The 22,616-nt window shown below is 52.1% G+C and overlaps 1 protein-coding gene across 4 annotated transcripts in view; it reads left to right on the plus strand.

The window, feature by feature from the left end:
* The window catches only part of Fs (Follistatin), a 147,272-nt gene that overhangs the window by 98,301 nt on the left and 26,355 nt on the right, over positions 1-22,616 (plus strand). For all 4 annotated transcript variants that reach the window (XM_069309996.1, XM_069309994.1, XM_069309997.1 and 1 more), the window contains exons 4-6: positions 8,002-8,214; positions 11,441-11,659; positions 13,944-14,177. In XM_069309996.1, coding sequence (XP_069166097.1) covers positions 8,002-8,214; positions 11,441-11,659; positions 13,944-14,177 — 666 coding nt within the window. The remainder of the gene's footprint in view (positions 1-8,001; positions 8,215-11,440; positions 11,660-13,943; positions 14,178-22,616) is intronic.

Consider the following 22,616-nt stretch of genomic DNA (forward strand, 5'->3'; position numbering starts at 1 on the left):
AAGTACCAGATGGAGTTCCCCAAGGATGGGTCCTAGGACCCTCCATTGTTCCTGATTTCTGCGAATGACCTCCTCGAGGGAGGGAAGTGTTGGCAGATCCAGGAGTGGGCAAGCAAATGGTTGCTAGAAATCAATCCCAACAAGTGCAATTGGACAGGGAGAAAAGCTAAAGTTGGAACCTCAAATGCGTCTATGAAATGAAAAGAAATACTCGTGGAATGCACTGATGGAAGAGGTTGTGGAAGCCACCTCTACCTACAAATTTAAAGCCAAACTCGACAAAGAATTTGTACTTTGAGAGAAGTTAAAGTTTAAGGCAGCAGGTACTAAGAGGTGTGTCAAACTTAAAGCTGGATCTCACTTCACCATAGTTATTGATGGGTAATTATCCACTCCCACACTCACCGCCCCCCATACTCACCGTCCCCCATACTCACCGCCCCCATACTCACCGCCCCCCATACTCACCGCCCCCCATACTCACCGCCCCCCATACTCACCGCCCCCCATACTCACCGCCCCCCATACTCACCGTCCCCCATACTCACCGCCCCCATACTCACCGCCCCCCATACTCACCGCCCCCCATACTCACCGCCCCCCATACTCACCGCCCCCCATACTCACCACCCACATAAACAGAATCTCACATCTGCCGCCCAGCCTCCAGTCATTCTCCCACGCAGGGGGGGGGGGGGGTAGGGGGCTCTTGGAGGTATGGTAGGGGGTGCTGTGGGGGAGGGGTAGGGTGCTGTGGGGGAGGGGTAGGGGGTTGTGGGGGAGGGGTAGGGGGTTGTGGGGGAGGGGGTAAGCTAAACAATCCGAGCAGGTGTTGCTGGGGTGGTTGGTATACCAGCTTTGGCACTCAACACAGGCACTGTTGCCCCCACCACAGGCACTCTTGTCCCACCACAGGCACTCTTGTCCCCACCACAGGCACTGTTGCCCCCACCACAGGCACTCTTGTCCCACCACAGGCACTCTTGTCCTCACCACAGGCACTCTTGTCCCCACCACAGGCACTCTTGCCCCACCACAGGCACTCTTGCCCCACCACAGGCACTCTTGCCCCACCACAGGCACTCTTGTCCCCACCACAGGCACTCTTGTCCCACCACAGGCACTCTTGTCCCACCACAGGCACTCTTGTCCCACCACAGGCACTGTTGCCCCCACCACAGGCACTCTTGTCCCACCACAGGCACTGTTGCCCCCATCACAGGCACTCTTGCCCCACCACAGGCACTCTTGCCCCCACCACAGGCACTCTTGTTCCACCACAGGCACTCTTGTCCCCACCACAGGCACTCTTGCCCACCACAGGCACTCTTGTCCCACCACAGGCACTCTTGTCCCCACCACAGGCACTCTTGTCCCACCACAGGCACTCTTGTCCCCACCACAGGCACTCTTGTCCCACCACAGGCACTCTTGTCCCACCACAGGCACTCTTGTCCCACCACAGGCACTCTTGTCCCACCACAGGCACTGTTGCCCCCACCACAGGCACTCTTGCCCCACCACAGGCACTCTTGCCCCCACCACAGGCACTCTTGTCCCACCACAGGCACTCTTGTCCCCACCACAGGCACTCTTGCCCACCACAGGCACTCTTGTCCCACCACAGGCACTCTTGTCCCCACCACAGGCACTCTTGTCCCACCACAGGCACTCTTGTCCCCACCACAGGCACTCTTGTCCCACCACAGGCACTCTTGTCCCCACCACAGGCACTCTTGTCCCACCACAGGCACTCTTGTCCCACCACAGGCACTCTTGTCCCACCACAGGCACTCTTGTCCCACCACAGGCACTGTTGCCCCCACCACAGGCACTCTTGCCCCACCACAGGCACTCTTGCCCCCACCACAGGCACTCTTGTCCCACCACAGGCACTCTTGTCCCCACCACAGGCACTCTTGTCCCCACCACAGGCACTCTTGTCCCACCACAGGCACTCTTGTCCCACCACAGGCACTCTTGTCCCACCACAGGCACTCTTGTCCCCACCACAGGCACTCTTGTCCCCACCACAGGCACTCTTGTCCCACCACAGGCACTCTTGTCCCACCACAGGCACTCTTGTCCCACCACAGGCACTCTTGTCCCACCACAGGCACTCTTGTCCCACCACAGGCACTCTTGTCCCACCACAGGCACTCTTGTCCCACCACAGGCACTCTTGCCCCACCACAGGCACTCTTGAAAAGCATCTGGATCATGTTATATCCTCAGAGGAATCACTTGTTAATGTTTGATACCATCAGACGTGATATAGGCAGAAAAATAGTCATTCTAAGTAACTTTTTATCATAACTGGTGGGAAGAGAGTCAGTATCTCAGCACGTGTCCCAGCACGTGTCCCAGTACGTGTCCCAGCACGTGTCCCAGCACGTGTCCCAGCACGTGTCCCATGGTAGATTGTGCCTAGAGGAAATGTTCAACAGGTGTTATAGTTCAACTCATCCTTAGGTTATGCTCGTTCTAGGTGAGGCCGATCACCGTAGACACGTTCACCAACGTCTCGTATAACCGTAAACAACTCATTCTCGAATGTAAGCCATAATAACAAACTGTTGTTTCTTAAATATACAGTTGTACTATAGACCGTGGGGAGCCGGTCGGCCGAGCGGACAGCACGCTGGACTTGTGATCCTGTGGTTCGATCCCAGGCGCCGGCAAGAAACATTGGGCAGAGTTTCTTTCACCCTATGCCCCTGTTACCTAGCAGTAAAATAGGTACCTGGGTGTTAGTCAGCTGTCACGGGCTGCTTCCTGGGGGTGGACCGCCGGGACACTAAAAAGCATCGAAATCATCTCAAGATATATTGCGGGTCTCGGCAAAGTGTAATACCTGAGCACTTGTTACCACAAGATGTAGGTGTAATGGCCTCGTTACGCTGTGCTGGTGAGTGTCACTGTCCCAGCCTGGCCTCCTATGGTTTCCCAACGTCAAGAAACTGTCGTACTGAAGTGTCCCCTTATCCTAACCTACCAAGAGGACCCACAACAGAAAACGGGACAGTATGTCAATTTCGTGAGCCGCTTCCATTTTCCAGTACGACGATTTTTGGCCTTAGAGTATACGTCAGGAATGCGACGTTCTATTTGGAGGACGAGTGTAGAGGCAGACGCACGTAGCAAGTCATAACTTGGAACATGTCTAGAGGACTTAGGTAGATATGAATGTCACTCTTGACCTGCTGCATGGGTAATAGCTTCTCCCCCGAATCAACCTGGCTTTGCGCCCTGGTGAGGCCACTCCAGACCAACAACCAGAGCGCAACTCCATAGTCTCCTGGGACTGATGGATGCCTACTATTTGACACACGTTGTCATCCCTACTGCCCCTTTTTTCGACGATGGTTAAGTAATTAGTGTTTATGGTGCGTGGGGAAGCCTTTAGTGGGATCCCAGCACACGAAGAGACCGGAGCCACTTATCTTGAGGTTATCTTGAGATGATTTCTGGGCTTTAGTGTCCCCGCGGCCCGGTCCTCGACCAGGCCTCCACCCCCAGGAAGCAGCCCGTGACAGCTGACTAACACCCAGGTACCTATTTTACTGCTAGGTAACAGGGGCATAGGGTGAAAGAAACTCTGCCCATTGTTTCTCGCCGGCGCCTGGGATCGAACCCAGGACCGCAAGATCACAAGTCCAGTGTGCTGTCCGCTCGGCCGACCGGCGCCACACTTGGAGAACATTACGAGTGTTATGAGCTGTGAGTGACGGCCGGTATTTAGTATGCATACACAGACACGCTGGCGGCTGGTGTAATGGGTATTTGCTCAGTGTTTATGAGGACGGGCGGCTTTATGAATAAAATAACACTTTACACACCACTCACACCTCACTACGCTCGAACAGTTCTGCAACAGTGAACAAAAGTCAGTGCTTCCTGAGTTTTGTGCAACCCTTCCTCAGGATGGGTTGCACAAAAAGATGGCTTTCTGACGAGCAATTTAAATCCTTCCTAAGTCAAATGAACCAAAATGAGCTGTGTTTTCAAGTGGGTGTGACCCAAGCTGGCTGACCTGTGAAGCTGTTGATGTGGAGTTGACTATGTGAACTGTCTATCTCTAAAGCTTTGTTTTTTTGTTTTTGTTTTTAGGTCGGCGTTCAATTCCCGACCTTCCAAGTGGTTGGGCACCATTCCTTCCCCCCCGTCCCATCCCAAAATCCTTATCTTGACCCCTTCCCTGTGCTATATAGTCGTAATGGCTTGGCGCTTTCCCCCCTGATAGTTCCCTTCCCTTCCCCTTCTCTCTAAAGTTGTTAGTGATTAGTGCTTCTCACATTGTCTAATGTAAACTGATATACTTAATTTCAACAATTCATATTTTATTGTATAGGTTTTACGCTAATATGTTTTGCACTAATTTTATCATGTATATCTGTGTCTAGGAGTAGATATGGGTCTTGACTAGGCGGAAACATCTTCACTTTCCTTACCATATGTGTGAGTTTAGCTTTTCCGCCCTCGATCTTGCTACTTCTCAGTTAAATTAGAACTTTATGACGTTTTATGAAACGTAGAGAAAAAGAACAATCATTTAGTGCCGTATGTATAATTATAATAAAACAAATGCAAATAAACTAACATTTCAGTAACACCCAGCAACACAGCTGAAAAGTAACACCCAGAACCCAGCGTGTAGCACAGATAATGAACTTACAAACACGGGGTTTTGTAAGTTTTATTCCATTCTTCTCTCTCAGTTTGTGAAGCTTCTTTCTGCAAGTTCTAATATTGTAATTCAGTCATGTTATTCGGTACTCCAATAACATTGTCCTCCTAAGCTGTCCCGTACAAGTCATAATGGTGTACTGAACGTAAAAGGGACCCAGACAGAGCTAAAGTCTACATTCCTCTTTTTGTCCCGGCTTCACCGACGACCTGACAGCGTCCACAAAGGAACCCAGGAAAATTATCTTGTGGTTGCTGTTCGGATGTCCCTCATTTGTATAGAAATATCCTCTTGCGCCAGTCACTAAACACGATCTGTGTAGTAAGGGAACACTGACCAGCCAGAGGGATGATCTCTCACGAGTATTGAGGCGCCAGTGTGACGCCCGCGTTCCCGCCAGAATGGGTCGAGGAAGACGGTCGGGGGCCCCCTCGCTGGTCCCTTGATTGCAACCGCCCTCCCATTACAGAAAATTAGCATAATAGAAATTCTTTCGAGTCAATCAGGGTTCGAGCGGTTCGCTTATATTCGGAGGAGCTCCGCCATTACTGTTCCCGAGCAGTGGTTTTCTGCCCAACTTATGACATGCTGGACCAGACGCCCAAGGGTTTCCCGCCAAAATTACGATGTGCTGCAATCACGAAGGAGTGGACGTTCTTGCGGCCTTCCCGGGATAAGTGGGCATCACAGGGGCTCGCTGTCTCTCTCGCGGCTTCATTTTTCCTTCAAAGGCCTCCCAAAGAACTGTGATTAGTTAAGTTTGTAGCTCCTACACCGACAATTGTAGTCAAGTGATGTCGAAATTCTTTCTTGGTCAAGACCCTAAGCAATCCGGCCCTGACCAGAAACTTGAGGACTCCGGGCGATCATAACATGCAAATAGGCACCAGACCTCTGCCCGTGACCTATAGCAGGAGCCAGACCTCTGGCTGTGACCTATAGCAGGAGCCAGACCTCTGCCCGTGACCTATAGCAGGAGCCAGACCTCTGCCCGTGACCTATAGCAGGAGCCAGACCTCTGCCCGTGACCTATAGCAGGAGCCAGACCTCTGCCTGTGACCTCTAGCAGGAGCCAGACCTCTGCCCGTGACCTGTAGCAGGAGCAAGAACTTTGTCTGTGACCAGCAGGAGCAGGAGCCAGACCTCTGCCTGTGACCTCTAGCAGGAGCCAGACCTCTGCCTGTGACCTCTAGCAGGAGCCAGACCTCTGCCCGTGACCTCCACCAGCAGCAGGAGCCAGACCTCTGCCCGTGACCTCTAGCAGGAGCCAGACCTCTGCCCGTGACCTCCACCAGCAGCAGGAGCCAGACCTCTGCCCGTGACCTCCACCAGCAGCAGGAGCCAGACCTCTGCCCGTGACCTCCACCAGCAGCAGGAGCCAGACCTCTGCCCGTGACCTCTAGCAGGAGCCAGACCTGAGCCTGAGACCTCCAGCAGTAAGGGTGATCAGACTCTTGGGTTTATCACGGTATACAAAACACCAACTCTAAAACCCATCACAGAGACTACAAAAGTACTGAGAAACAACAACGAACTATCAACTGATAATCATGCAATTAGACCATTATATCCGCCATGGATTAATGAGATGCAAAGGTCGTCTAGAATACTTTATTAAATAATGCTAAATATTAAACATATTCGGCGACAAATATCATTCGTCAGTCTATTAGCGAGAATTGGTCTATCTTCCCCTCTGCTGCTAATGACCTCGGCGACGTTGGTAAGTCAGACGCCAGTAACGAGCACATCTTGAGACGTTGGTAAGTCAGACGCCAGTAACGAGCACATCTTGAGACGTTGGTAAGTCAGACGCCAGTAACGAGCACATCTTGAGACGTTGGTAAGTCAGACGCCAGTAACGAGCACATCTTGAGACGTTGGTAAGTCAGACGCCAGTAACGAGCACATCTTGAGACGTTGGTAAGTCAGACGCCAGTAACGAGCACATCTTGAGACGTTGGTAAGTCAGACGCCAGTAACGAGCACATCTTGAGACGTTGGTAAGTCAGACGCCAGTAACGAGCACATCTTGAGACGTTGGTAAGTCAGACGCCAGTAACGAGCACATCTTGAGACGCCAGGGAAGATATCGTCCAATGAAAGCTGCTTGGTACTCACCTAGTTGTGTTTGCGGGGGTTGAGCTCTGGCTCTTTGGTCCCAGTGTTGTCACGAGGCTAAGATTAACACGCGTGTTTAAGATGGGCTGAAGAACGTGTTGGGAAGGGCTTTAATATTTAGTAACGAACTCATCAACAAAGTCTAAATGCTCATTAATCCAGCCGCCAACCCCCAACCCCCCATTTCCTTGTTTATGAATGACAAGACTTTATTCACGACTCACAACTGCATGATGGCGTTCAAACTTTTTTCGAACTGTCTTTCGCACACGTCCTGTGTTCGAATACCTTTGTGAATGCTTCTTGTATGTATGGAGCCGGTCGGCCGAGCGGACAGCACACTGTACTTGTGATCCTGTGGTCCTGGGTTCGATCCCGCGCGCCAGAGAGAAACAACGGGCAGAGTTTCTTTCACCCTATGCCCCTGTTACCTAGCAGTAAAATAGGTACCTGGGTGTTAGTCAGCTGTCACGGGCTGCTTCCTGGGGGTGGAGGCCTGGTCGAGGACCGGGCCGCGGGGAGACTAAAGCCCCGAAATCATCTCAAGATAACCTCAAGATATGTACTGCTACATAGTCATCCCAGCTTACTGCTGCCGTCTTTTGATAATTACTCCACATATGCGCTACAAATACAAATAATTGCTAAGAGAACCTTAAACATCTAACCCAGCCTAACCTAACCTAACCTAACCTAGCCTAACCTAACCTAACCTAACCTAACCTAACCTAATCTAGGCCTAGACACACAATTCTAATTTAACTTTACATTTTAAAAAAGTACCGATTTTGAATAGACAGTAAGTTCAAACTGATGGCTGCGCTTTGAGGGTCGGCCGCCGCTTGAAGGAGCCTAGCATGAGGACGTGTTCCGTTGTGTGTCTGTAATCCTGGACTGGTGGCCACCACCCCCCTCCCCCTGTCTCACCCACCATGCCCATATTTACCTAAATTTAGATTTAGAGACCTTATTCGTTAATGATTTATACAAATTGCAGTTGTACACATAGCACCGCTCCCGTGCCGGGTAAGTTACGGGCTCACCATAGCCCGTGCTACTTGCCCCGCTCCTGTGCCAGGTAAGTTACGGGCTCACCATAGCCCGTGCTACTTGGAACTTGTTCCGAGTAGCTGAATCTATAACAAAAACAACATGCAGTTGTGGCTGTAGCGTGCATTTGTGTGTACTTACAGTGACGTGCGCAGGTGTTCGGTGCGGTGAGGACCGCAAGTGCGTGGTGCGGTGCGGCTCCCCGCGGTGTGTGTGCTCCCCGCAGTGCCACCTCCAGCACAAGGAGGCCGTGTGTGGCTCCGACGGCCGCACCTACAAGTCTGAGTGCCACCTGCTCAAGCGGGCCTGTAGGAAGAAGAAGAGGCTCCTCGTGGCGCACTATGGACCGTGTCAGAGTACGTATATGCCTTCATTCCTCTCCCTCAGTCCAGGGGGGAGACATCTCCCGTCCACGAGGCTCACCATAGCCCGTGCTTCTTGCCCCGCTCCTGTGCCAGGTAAGTTACGGGCTCACCATAGCCCGTGCTACTTGGACCTTGTTCCGAGTAGCTTAATCTATAACAACAGTCCCTCAGTCTCCACTCCGACCACTTGGGATGGACGGTAGAGCGACGGTTTTGCTTCATGCAGGTCGGCGTTCAATCCCTGACCGTCCAAGTGGTTGGGCACCATTCCTTTCCCTCCGTCCCATCCCAAATCCTTATCCTGATCCCTTCCCAGTGCTATATAGTCGTAATGGCTCGGCGCTTTCCCCTGATATAATTCCCATCCACTTGCAGGAGTGGTTGGTAGAGCGACGGGCTTACCGTTTGGGCCACAATGGTCCAAGTGGCTAGCCACAACTCCTTCCCTCATTCGTATCCCAGATCCTTGTTCTCATATCCCTTCCAAGAACTACATAATAGTTGCTTAGATTGACTGAGGAAGATTAAGCCACCCAAGAGGTGGCACGGGCATGAATAGCCCGTTAAAGTAGGCTTGCTTAGCACTGTCAGTACACGGGGGAGACATCTCCCGTCACGCAGGGTGCAGTCGCACCTCCACAGATCTCCAGTATCAGCTCTTGATACTGGTAATGGCTCAAAAGGGCCTCCACTTACGGGCTATTCGTGCCCGTGCCACCTTTTGGGTGGCTTAATCCTCATCAATCAATCAATCAATCGCTGTCAGTTGTTTAGTTGCTTAGCGCTGTCAGCTATTGACCACCTCACCTTACTCAACACTTCTACATCTGGCAATCACCATCATCCGGCTTTCAGAGAAGTCGTAATTTATTCGGTAAGGAGTTAACATTATTTTCTTGTTAGAGCTAATCAGAATCTCAGAATCGTGAATACAAGTCACCAAGGCATAGTGGCCAATTACGGGCTATTCATGCCCGTGCCACCTCTTGGGTGGCTTAATCTTCATCAATCAATCAGTGGCCCAACCCCACATGGGTGGAAGCAAAGTGTCGACGTTTCGGTCCAGGAAAATAATGAGGTCATACAATGAGATCGAACCTACGTTTCTAGATCGGCCCCACAGGCACCTGTACTACCGATTGAACCCATGATGTTGTATCATAATGATTACAGTCCTTAATCCTGTAAGGATGATAACTCCTAATGTAACAAGCTGAAACTAGTAGACCAGATATTTTGTAAGTGTCTTCGCGGTAACTGTCTTTGAGGGAGCCGGTCGGCCGAGCGGACAGCGCGCTGTACTTGTGATCCTGTGGTCCTGGGTTCGATCCCAGGCGCCGGCGAGAAACAATGGGCAGAGTTTCTTTCACCCTATGCTCCTGTTACCTACCAGTAAAATAGGTACCTGGGTGTTAGTCAGCTGTCACGGGCTGCTTCCTGGGGGTGGAGGCCTGGTCGAGGACCGGGCCGCGGGGACACTAAAAAGCCCCGAAATCATCTCAAGATAACGTCAAGATGGGCTGCGGTGAGTATAATATCTTTACCCGCATCATAGTATGCTGGTGGGCCCACAGGGACGCTGGGCCTGTCTTGTGAGCCCACAGGGACGCTGGACTTGTCTGTGAGCCCACAAGGACGCTAGAGATCCCTGTGAGCCCACAGGGATGCTGGTGTTTCAATTCCCCCTTTCCGAAATGTCTGGTCCGGTACGATAGCGTCTCTAGTCCCGTACGCCAACCCTTACGCAGCGGCGCACCTGCTAAAGGCGCGCTGAGATCCGTGCGCGCGTATGGGGCCCGCCATTGTCGACTGCGTCACCGCATGCGGAAATAAAAATATCAGTTCCATTCATCAAAGACAAAAGCACATTGTTGGCGAATGAGACGATGATTTATGGTAAGGCATTGTGTGGGGGATTTACGAGCCCATAACTTGGCCTTATTTACGAACCCCAATTGGCATCGTATATCACCAAGTGGGCCTATTGTCCCCGCGGTAATTCAATATCTCACAAAGAACCCGGAAGCAATTATCTGTTGTTTATGTGTAAAGAAAACGATTAATGGGAAATTTGGTCTTTATGGGAAACTGATGTAACTTGGCATAGAGCCCAAAGCTGTCGTATCTCGCTTTATGTAATACGCGCGGTATGAGGAGCGCCTCTTCCTGGACGGTACATAGGGACGTCTGACTGGACGGTACATAGGGACGTCTGACTGGACGGTACATAGGGACGTCTGTGTGGACGGTACATGAGGAACGTCTGACTGGACGGTACATAGGGACGTCTGTGTGGACGGTACTTGAGGAACGTCTGTGTGGACGGTACATGAGGAACGTCTGACTGGACGGTACATAGGGACGTCTGTGTGGATGGTATATAGGGACGTCTGACTGGACGGCACATAGGGACGTCTGACTGGACGGCACATAGGGACGTCTGACTGGACGGCACATAGGGACGTCTGACTGGACGGTACATAGGGACGTCTGACTGGACGGTACATAGGGACGTCTGACTGGACGGTACATAGGGACGTCTGTGTGGATGGTATATAGGGACGTCTGACTGGACGGTACATAGGGACGTCTGACTGGACGGCACATAGGGACGTCTGTGTGGATGGTATATAGGGACGTCTGACTGGACGGTACATGAAGAACGTAATAGGTATAAGCCGCACCAGCCCCTCTCCCTTCTCCTCTCTCTCATTGGCCGTGACCCCAACCTCAAGATGAAATTCATATTAATTAATTCTATGAACCCAAAAAAGCTTACCATTACCTTGGAGGGAGAGAGGTACAAGGTAGGGGAGGAGGCAAGAGGCTCTCTCTCTCAAGGGGGTGTCACCTCACCCATTACAGCCCCTTCCCCTTCCCTTCCTTTCCCTTCCTTCCCTTCCCTTCCCTTCCTCCCCTTCCCTTCCCTTCCATGACTGTCACTCACATATATTGACACACATCTGTTTTCCTTTTAGGACATCTCTTCCCCGCCTCCCTTCCCTCTCCCTCCCTCTCTGTCTCCTCTCATATCCCTCCCTCCCTCTCCCATCCCTTCCTCCCGCCCTTTCTGGGAAAATTTGATTCTGGGAAGGGCAAATTATTTATTAAACACGTTGATAGCCAACATTATGCTTGGCCTGAGTCCCACACGCGGCTGTCAACACCACAACCCCTTTCCCCCCTCATCACATCGCCCTTCGCTATGTGCTTGCAGCGTGCATTGGCGTGCGTTGCGGGACGGGGAAGAAGTGCGTGTTGGACGAGCAGATGACCCCCAGGTGCGTGCGCTGCCCGACCACCTGCCCCGCACTCGACAAGTCTCGCCCCATCTGCGCCGCCGACAATCGCACCTACCTCTCCCCCTGTCACCTGAAGAGGGCCTCCTGCCGCGCCGCCGCCGAGATCCCCAGGGCTTACAAGGGCCCCTGTAGAGGTAGGTCCCTAGTCTTGTTTATAAGGGTCCCTGTAGAGGTAGGTCCCCTAGTCTTGTTTATAAGGGTTCCTGTAGAGGTAGGTCCCTAGTCTTGTTTATAAGGGCTCCTGTAGAGGTAGGTCCCTAGTCTTGTTTATAAGGGTCCCTGTAGAGGTAGGTCCCCTAGTCTTGTTTATAAGGGCCCCTGTAGAGGTAGGTCCCTAGTCTTGTTTATAAGGGTCCCTGTAGAGGTAGGTCCCTAGTCTTGTTTATAAGGGCTCCTGTAGAGGTAGGTCCCCTAGTCTTGTTTATAAGGGACCCTGTAGAGGTAGGTCCCTAGTCTTGTTTATAAGGGACCCCTGTAGAGGTAGGTCCCCTAGTCTTGTTTACAAGGACCCCTGTAGAGGTAGGTCCCTAGTCTTGTTTATAAGGGCCCCTGTAGAGGTAGGTCCCTAGTCTTGTTTATAAGGGACCCTGTAGAGGTAGGTCCCCTAGTCTTGTTTATAAGGGACCCTGTAGAGGTAGGTCCCTAGTCTTGTTTATAAGGGACCCTGTAGAGGTAGGTCCCCTAGTCTTGTTTATAAGGGACCCTGTAGAGGTAGGTCCCCTAGTCTTGTTTATAAGGGACCCTGTAGAGGTAGGTCCCTAGTCTTGTTTATAAGGGCTCCTGTAGAGGTAGGTCCCTAGTCTTGTTTATAAGGACCCCTGTAGAGGTTGGTCCCTAGTCTTGTTTATAAGGACCCCTGTAGAGGTTGGTCCCTAGTCTTGTTTATATGGGTCCCTAGTCTTGTTTATAAGGGTCCCTGTAGAGGTAGGTCCCTAGTCTTGTTTATAAGGGCTCCTGTAGAGGTAGGTCCCTAGTCTTGTTTATAAGGGTCCCTGTAGAGGTAGGTCCCCTAGTCTTGTTTATAAGGGCTCCTGTAGAGGTAGGTCCCCTAGTCTTGTTTATAAGGGCTCCTGTAGAGGTAGGTCCCCTAGTCTTGTTTATAAGGGCTCCTGTAGAGGTAGGTCCCTAGTCTTGTTTATAAGGGCTCCTGTAGAGGTAGGTCCCTAGTCTTGTTTATAAGGACCCCTGTAGAGGTTGGTCCCTAGTCTTGTTTATATGGGTCCCTAGTCTTGTTTATAAGGGTCCCTGTAGAGGTAGGTCCCCTAGTCTTGTTTATAAGGGCCCCTGTAGAGGTAGGTCCCTAGTCTTGTTTATAAGGGCCCCTGTAGAGGTAGGTCCCTAGTCTTGTTTATAAGGGACCCCTGTAGAGGTAGGTCCCCTAGTCTTGTTTACAAGGACCCCTGTAGAGGTAGGTCCCTAGTCTTGTTTATAAGGGACCCTGTAGAGGTAGGTCCCTAGTCTTGTTTATAAGGGTCCCTGTAGAGGTAGGTCCCTAGTCTTGTTTATAAGGGCTCCTGTAGAGGTAGGTCCCTAGTCTTGTTTATAAGGGACCCTGTAGAGGTAGGTCCCCTAGTCTTGTTTATAAGGGTCCCTGTAGAGGTAGGTCCCTAGTCTTGTTTATAAGGGCTCCTGTAGAGGTAGGTCCCTAGTCTTGTTTATAAGGGTCCCTGTAGAGGTAGGTCCCTAGTCTTGTTTATAAGGGTCCCTGTAGAGGTACGTCCCTAGTCTTGTTTACAAGGACCCCTGTAGAGGTAGGTCCCTAGTCTTGTTTATAAGGGACCCTGTAGAGGTAGGTCCCCTAGTCTTGTTTATAAGGGACCCTGTAGAGGTAGGTCCCTAGTCTTGTTTATAAGGGACCCTGTAGAGGTAGGTCCCCTAGTCTTGTTTATAAGGGTCCCTGTAGAGGTAGGTCCCTAGTCTTGTTTATAAGGGTCCCTGTAGAGGTAGGTCCCCTAGTCTTGTTTATAAGGGACCCTGTAGAGGTAGGTCCCCTAGTCTTGTTTATAAGGGTCCCTGTAGAGGTAGGTCCCCTAGTCTTGTTTATAAGGGCTCCTGTAGAGGTAGGTCCCTAGTCTTGTTTATAAGGACCCCTGTAGAGGTAGGTCCCTAGTCTTGTTTATAAGGGTCCCTGTAGAGGTAGGTTCGGTTAGGTTGCGGTCTAACCTGTCCTCAAAGCTCATAGTTTATGCATGTCGCCTTTCTTGAAGCATATCTCTGGATTTTCTCAAAATGTATCTGTAGCAGTATGTGTAGCAGTAGCAGTAGCAGTATGTGTGTAGCAGTAGCAGTAGCAGTAGCAGTATGTGTGTATGTGTGTTGTAGAGATGTGTACATGAGCAGGAGTGTGTGTATGTGTACACAAGGAGGGGGGTGTGTATGTGTGTGTCCACCATAAAGAGTGCCTCTGCCCCCCGCCAGAGGACGCGTCGTGCAGCGACGTGAGGTGCTGGCGGGATCAACAGTGCCTGACGCGGGTGTCGACGGGGAAGCCGCAGTGTACCACATGCGGCTCTTTGGATTCCTGTCGCCCGTCTTCCCGCCCTGTCTGCGCCACAAATGGCCGCGTCTACCCCTCCTGGTGCGCCTTCAGACACGAGGCCTGTCGCTCAGGACGGGCACTCATACCCACACTCCACCAGCACTGTGCAGCCAGTGAGTATCCCTCCGCCAGTATGTGAGTGTCGCGGTATTCGTCATATCTTTTAAATTTTGTCAATTTTGCCCCGAGGGGCGAGTTTATTGGGCAGCGCCACTCGTCCTGTGAGTGGACACACCGCCATAGTGACAGTATTGGGCAGCGCCACTCATCCTGTGAGTGGACACACCGCCATAGTGACAGTATTGGGCAGCGTCACTCATCCTGTGAGTGGACACACCGCCATAGTGACAGTATTGGGCAGCGCCACTCATCCTGTGAGTGGACACACCGCCATAGTGACAGTATTGAGCAGCGTCACTCATCCTGTGAGTGGACACACCGTCATAGTGACAGTATTGGGCAGCGTCACTCATCCTGTGAGTGGACACACCGCCATAGTGACAGTATTGGGCAGCGTCACTCATCCTGTGAGTGGACACACCGCCATAGTGACAGTATTGGGCAGCGCCACTCATCCTGTGAGTGGACACACCGCCATAGTGACAGTATTGGGCAGCGTCACTCATCCTGTGAGTGGACACACCGCCATAGTGACAGTATTGGGCAGCGCCACTCATCCTGTGAGTGGACACACCGCCATAGTGACAGTATTGAGCAGCGTCACTCATCCTGTGAGTGGACACACCGTCATAGTGACAGTATTGGGCAGCGTCACTCATCCTGTGAGTGGACACACCGCCATAGTGACAGTATTGGGCAGCGCCACTCATCCTGTGAGTGGACACACCGCCATAGTGACAGTATTGGGCAGCGTCACTCATCCTGTGAGTGGACACACCGCCATAGTGACAGTATTGGGCAGCGCCACTCATCCTGTGAGTGGACCCACCGCCATAGCAGCATGTACAACACTCCCCAATAGGAAGAAAACCCGCTGGGTTGTTCATCCTGTCACTTGTACCCAGACACAGCTGGGACTTGCTTATCTTTAATGCTACGACTTCCAGTACTGTAGCACAGTAGTCTACGTCTTCGTCTCACAACCGAGGGACTCCGGTTCAGTCTCTGGAGAGGAGAGAACCGACTGTAAACGTTTATTGACAATAATAATCTTGGGTTGTGGAGTTTACAAGCTCGTAAACTTTAATAAATGCAGCCAAACTCCCTTGACCCACCTCACTGTACCACCCTGACCCACCTCACTGTATCTTCCCGACCCACCTCACTGCATCTCCCTGACCCACCTCACTGCATCTCCCTGACCCACCTCACTGCATCTCCTTGACCCAACTCACTGCATCTCCCGACCAACCTCACTGCATCTCCCTGACCCACCTCACTGTATCACCCTGACCCACCTCACTGCACCACCCTGACCCACCATATTGTATCTTCCTGTCCCACCCCCACCACTCCCAGTACCACAATCACCACACCCACACCACCACCACACCCCCACCACACCCCCACAACCCCCCCCCCCCACCACCACCACCACAAACCACAAACTACCAACGCCTCTTAATGTTAGTTCTGGTTCAGACGATAACAAGTAATTTTCTAGTCTATATTTTTTGCTTTATGACATCCTCGTCCTTGTGAGTTGTACCGTGTTCAAGGTGTATGAGGAATGATGATTGGCAGGGGTGGGGGTGGGGTGGGGGTGGGTCAGACTAGAGGGGGGTCAGACTAGGGGGGGAGGTCAGACTAGGGGGGGAGGGGGGCTAATATGTTGTTATGCAGCTTCATAAGCAACAACAACACAACAACTAGGCTTATTATCAGCAGCTGTTTGGGTGACATAATCAAACTGAAAAGTGGAGTGCCACAAGGAAGCTGCCTCTCCCCCTCACTTTTCAAGATACAGCTGACCTACCCCAACCCCAGCATGGAGAATACATCACATACGCTGACGATGTCACCCCAAATAATATGCCAACCGGGACCATCAGAGCCGCTACTAGCCGACAAGACCAAGGCATCTGACATCTCATAAATGATATCATCATGATATCAATCATAGATTGAACTCATAAACAATTTTCAAGAGCAATGGTAAATAAATACAAGCAAGCAAAAGTTCCAGAAAATATGTACTGCAAAAAAAGGAACCCAGACCCCCATTATCCTTGAGAACTGCCCAATCCAGTATGCAGATGTAGGCAGATTACTGGCACTCAGGATTAACTGAACGGGAATCAGGTCACGTTAAGAACGGAATAAGCAAAGCAAAAACTGTTTCAGGAAAACTGAGGAGATTCCGAAGCCTCAGCACAGACATGCAGCTTTGCTTACATAAGGCTCTAGTTCGGCCGCATCTAGAGTATCCCCCAGTACCACTACACACCATAAAGAAAACTAATATGCAGAAACTGCAAGCAGTGCAAAATAAGGCGCTAAGGAGAGCAGCAAAACACCGTCCACCATATGATCAGGCAATCCAGGAGCTCCAGGAACTCCTGAACATACAGCCACTAAACATCAGACTGCAGCACCAAGCCATCAGGGTGTGGAACACCATCCAAATGTTAGAGGACCCAATGTTTGAAAGATTACTCCAAGATGAGACGCCCCGCTCCCACAGCTGGTGGCCCAAGATGAGACGCCCCACTCCCACAGCTGGTGGCCCAAGATGAGACACACACACACACACACACACCTAGCAGTAAAATAGGTACCTGGGTGTTAGTCAGCTGTCACGGGCTGCTTCCTGGGGGTGGAGGCCTGGTCGAGGACCGGGCCGCGGGGACACTAAAAAGCCCCGAAATCATCTCAAGATAACCACACACACACACACATTTGGTAGCAGTCTTTCTTGTAAACATATGTGATTGAATATGACCGAGAAAGATTAATGATTCTAACACAAATCTTCTCAATATTTTTTTATGTTTTTCTTCACTGTCGGGGAGTAATTGAAGAATTAACTCTCCAAAGTTCATTTTCACACTTTATTTATGGTCTGATGCCTAGAAGCGTTTTGCAAGAACACTTCTTACATTTTCAAAGACAATTTTACATACTCAGATCGAGCTTATATTGATTTTTGGGTGAAGCCCGCCTGCTTTCATACCTCTCACTGTATTTCCCACTTCTAAACTTCCCTTCACCTATGCCTCTCCATCTCTTTCTTCTCCCCCTTCCTCCCCTGCAAGCACATAGGGAGGGGGGGGGGGGAAGGGGAGGAGGGGGGGGGGGTGAAGGGATCATTTGCTCACTCAAAAACACGCACGCACGCAAGCACCCTTTTTGTCTTGCTCTGTCTCTTCCTCTTAACTGGCGTAGCGACGCGAGGAAGGTTCAGGGAGGGACTCAGCAAAAGCAAGTGATGGGAGGGAATATGGAGAATGCTCTCGTTCGTGACCCGGCTTTATGGAGAGGCTCGATGTGTGTTGTTTGACCAAGTGTGAGGTTGTGTTGTGGTCTTCCGGAGTGATGCAATTTCCTCTGGGCGGCTCCTCGCTGCGCAAAAACTAGTGCGCAGTGCCGGGTGCCCACTGGTGGCCTGGGGGGTATTGGTGGGCGCCTGTGACCTGCCCCACCCTGCCTGCTCTTGCTCCACGGACCTGCCCCGTCCTGCCCCGTCCTCCCCCACCCTGCCTGCTCTTGCTCCACGGACCTGCCCCGTCCTCCCCCACCCTGCCCTCTCTTGCTCCACGGACCTGCCAAACCATGCTATTTAGAATTAGATACCAAAGGTACCAGAGAAACCAAGGTATAGGGGGAAAATGAGGCATGAGGGAAGCCATTAAGGTACCAGGAAAGATGAGGTGTCAGGGAAGACAAGGCATCAGGAAAATATTGACCGGAAGTTTGATCTCGAAGGTGTCAATAAAGTATTCTATTCCTGAACCACTACCATCCCCCAGCACAGTTATGACAGGCAGCCGTGACAGGCAGCCGTGACAGGCAGCCGTGACAGGCAGCCGTGACAGGCAGCCGTGACAGGCAGCCGTGACAGGCAGCCGTGACAGGCAGCCGTGACAGGCAGCCTTGACAGGCAGCCTTGACAGGCAGCCTTGACAGGCAGCCGTGACAGGCAGCCGTGACAGGCAGCCGTGACAGGCAGCCGTGACAGGCAGCCGTGACAGGCAGCCGTGACAGGCAGCCTTGACAGGCAGCCGTGACAGGCAGCCGTGACAGGCAGCCGTGACAGGCAGCCTTGACAGGCAGCCTTGACAGGCAGCCGTGACAGGCAGCCGTGACAGGCAGCCTTGACAGGCAGCCGTGACAGGCAGCCGTGACAGGCAGCCGTGACAGGCAGCCGTGACAGGCAGCCGTGACAGGCAGCCTTGACAGGCAGCCGTGACAGGCAGCCGTGACAGGCAGCCTTGACAGGCAGCCGTGACAGGCAGCCGTGACAGGCAGCCGTGGCAGGCAGCCTTGACAGGCAGCCGTATTAAAGAACAGCTCGCGACAGCCAGCCATACAGACAGTCACCCAGACAGACTCTCACTGACTGACAGACGTAATAGATGTCTGAACCCTCCGGCGGTGATCAGGTCGCTGGGCGAGGACACCCGCTCAATCACTGGCCAGCCGCTCGAACTTTAACGCCACAGAAATATGCATATTTTGTCTTATTAAAGTTTTAAATGCGACGTGAGTTGAGGTGTGGTGATTGTAGGGGGGGGGTTGTAGGGGGGTGTTCCCTGGGGTGGGGGGGGGGGTTGTAGGGGGGTGTTCCCGGGGGGGGGGGGTTGTAGGGGGGTGTTCCCTGGGGGGGAGGGGGGGGGAGGAATATTGGGAGCCGGGAAAGTGGACGATAAACTGCTTGAAAATGCAAAATATTACGTCAGTTTAGCATATTGCCAGATTTCAATGATTTGTGGCTCCTTCCCCAAGCATCAGAGCCTTCAGTGCTCTCCCTCTTTGCCTTCCTCTTCCTACCCTCCATTCCTCTCCCTTTCTCCCCTCTCTCCCTTCCTTTTCCCTTCGGAATAACACCATATGTAAGTCAGATACTGGTTGTATAGGCAAGGCTCCACGTCTATTGGAGCATTATAGGTGTGTCTTGACGCAATGACGTGAGGTGAGCTACACAGGTGTACCAATGTGGTTAGGCAAGTGTGGCGCAGGTGTGGCTATGCGGGTGTGGTTACGTGACTGTGGTTACGCAAGTGAAGCGTCGTTGACACCCGTCTCTCGGAGTCCTAAATATTCCCACAAATATCCCGAAAACATTGAGAGCTCAGCGAGGGGGGAGGAGGATCAAGGGTCCATTTCCTATTGCCACACATAATGAGTTTCCTCATAGGTCCCAGGCTGAGCCTTCCCCACCACCCTTCCTTCCTCCTGTCGCTACCCACTCCCCCTCCTCTCCTATGGACCAATAGCAGCTGACTTTATATGGACCAATAGCAGCTGACTTTATATGGACCAATAGCAGCTGACTTTATATGGACCAATAGCAGGTGACTTTATATGGACCAATAGCAGCTGACTTTATATGGACCAATAGCAGCTGACTTTATATGGACCAATAGCAGCTACCTCGTATGGACCAATAGCAGCAACCTCGTATGGACCAATAGCAGCTACCTCGTATGGACCAATAGCAGCTACCTCGTATGGACCAATAGCAGCTACCTCGTATGGACCAATAGCAGCTACCTCGTATGGACCAATAGCAGCTACCTCGTATGGACCAATAGCAGCTACCTCGTATGGACCAATAGCAGCTGCCTCATATGGACAAATAGCAGCTACCTCGTATGGACAAATAGCAGCTACCTCGTATGGACCAATAGCAGCTGCCTCATATGGACAAATAGCAGCTGCCTCGTATGGACCAATAGCAGCTGCCTCATATGGACAAATAGCAGCTACCTCGTATGGACAAATAGCAGCTACCTCGTATGGACCAATAGCAGCTGCCTCATATGGACCAATAGGAGCAGCCTGGCGTCGACCTATAGGCCCTCTACAGTTCTATCTAACCACATGTTCTATGCTTGTCTTACAGTTGCAAAATAATAGGTAAATGAGTTCCATTCAGTGAAGCAAAATAGTTGACCTCTAATTAATCGTAGTCACCTGTCGAGGCAAGGTGACTACGGGGATATACTCTATACTCTATACGGGGATGATATATACGCCCTCGGCACACAACCGTGGGAAGCCTGGGGTCAGGACAGAAACGGTTGGGCACGTTTCCTTTCACCTGATACTTCTGTTCACCTAGCAGTAAAATAGGTACCCGGGAGTTAGGCAACTGTTGTGGGTTGCATTCTGGGGAAGATCAGTAGTTAGGGGGGGGGGACCTCCTACCTACCTTGAGGCTACCTTGAGGTGCTTCCGGGGCTTAGTGTCCCCGCGGCCCGGTCGTCGACCAGGCCTCCTGGTTGCTGGACTGATCAACCAGGCTGTTAGACGCGGCTGCTCGCAGCCTGACGTATGAGTCACAGCCTGGTTGATCAGGTATCCTTTGGAGGTGCTTATCCAGTTCTCTCTTGAACACTGTGAGGGGTTTGCCAGTTATGCCCCTTATGTGTAGTGGAAGCGTGTTGAACAGTCTCGAGCCTCTGATGTTGATAGAGTTCTCTCTCAGAGTACCTGTTGCACCTCTGCTTTTCAACGGGGGTATTCTGCACATCCTGCCATGTCTTCTGGTCTCATGTGATGTTATTTCTGTGTGCAGGTTTGGGACCAGCCCCTCTAATATTTTCCACGTGTAAATTATTATGTACCTCTCCCGCCTGCGCTCAAGGGAGTACAGATTTAGGCTCTTTAGTCGGTCCCAATAGTTTAGATGTTTTACTGAGTGGATTCTAGCAGTAAAGGATCTCTGCACGCTCTCCAGGTCAGCAATTTCTCCAGCTTTGAAAGGGGCTGTCATTGTGCAGCAGTACTCCACTCTAGATAGCACAAGCGTTTTGAAAAGTATCATCATCGGTATAGCATCTCTAGTGTGAAAAGTTCTTGTTATCCAACCTGTCATTTTTCTTGCAGTTGTGACGGCTACTTTATTGTGTTCTTTAAAGGTAAGGTCTTCCGACATGAGTACACCCAGGTCCTTTACATTGCCTCGAGCAGTCTGAATTCAGACATCCTCTCCCTGGTTCCCGAAGGTCGAGGATGGAGGGTAGGATGGTGCTGGAGGGTCGAGGATGGTGCTGGAGGGTCGAGGATGGAGGGTAGGATGGTGCTGGAGGGTCGAGGATGGTGTTGGAGGGTCGAGGATGGCGCTGGAGGGTCGGGGATGGAGGGTAGGATGGTGCTGGAGGGTCGAGGATGGTGTTGGAGGGTTGGGGATGGTGCTGGAGGGTCGGGGATGGTGCTGGAGGGTCGGGGATGGTGTTGGAGGGTCGAGGATGGAGGGTAGGATGGTGCTGGAGGGTCGAGGATGGAGGGTAGGATGGTGCTGGAGGGTCGAGGATGGTGTTGGAGGGTCGAGGATGGCGCTGGAGGGTCGGGGATGGAGGGTAGGATGGTGCTGGAGGGTCGAGGATGGAGGGTAGGATGGTGCTGGAGGGTCGAGGATGGTGTTGGAGGGTCGAGGATGGCGCTGGAGGGTCGGGGATGGAGGGTAGGATGGTGCTGGAGGGTCGAGGATGGTGTTGGAGGGTTGGGGATGGTGCTGGAGGGTCGGGGATGGTGCTGGAGGGTCGGGATGGTGTTGGAGGGTCGAGGATGGAGGGTAGGATGGTGCTGGAGGGTCGAGGATGGTGTTGGAGGGTCGAGGATGGCGCTGGAGGGTCGGGGATGGAGGGTAGGATGGTGCTGGAGGGTCGAGGATGGAGGGTAGGATGGTGCTGGAGGGTCGAGGATGGTGTTGGAGGGTCGAGGATGGCGCTGGAGGGTCGAGGATGGTGTTGGAGGGTCGGGGATGGTGCTGGAGGGTCGAGGATGGTGCTGGAGGGTCGGGGATGGTGCTGGAGGGTCGGGGATGGTGCTGGAGGGTCGGGGATGGAGGGTAGGATGGTGCAGACATAAACCGCGGAGAGAGAGAGGCTTGGCGGGAACCCTCCTGGACTAGCCGGGAGAAGCGCCGTCTCGGCTATTTTCGTTAAATAATTGGAAACGTCACTTTCTGTCATGTTTATAGCCAAGGCGGAGCGGAACCTTAATAGAAACAGCTGACGGGTCGAAGCTGCTTGTCGCATACCTTGATGTCCCGCTAATGGTCGAGAGGAGAGGGCCACATTGCCCTGTATACAAGTAAATACAAAATTGTCTTATTCACGTTAGCTTATTTTGGAATTCCCATTTTCTTTGGTTTGCATTTAGCATTTTCTTTGGAGCCGGGGGATTGGGGGAGGGGGAGACTATGATATAAGCCTGGAGTGAGCACCTGGTCTCTCCTTTGTGCGGCCCGGATGCCGCAACTCTCTGTTTGTAACCTGAGACGACGGGTGTATCCTTGAGAGAGGGAAGGGGGGGGGGGGGGTTACCAGGGTCCTCGTGACCCTCCTCCTCCTGGGATCTCTCACATGTTCAGTAGGGTCACCAGGGTCATCCTGACCTCTCTGACCCTCACATGTTCAGTAGGG

Source organism: Procambarus clarkii, chromosome 66, assembly GCF_040958095.1.
Source record: "Procambarus clarkii isolate CNS0578487 chromosome 66, FALCON_Pclarkii_2.0, whole genome shotgun sequence".
NCBI lineage: Eukaryota > Metazoa > Arthropoda > Malacostraca > Decapoda > Cambaridae > Procambarus > Procambarus clarkii.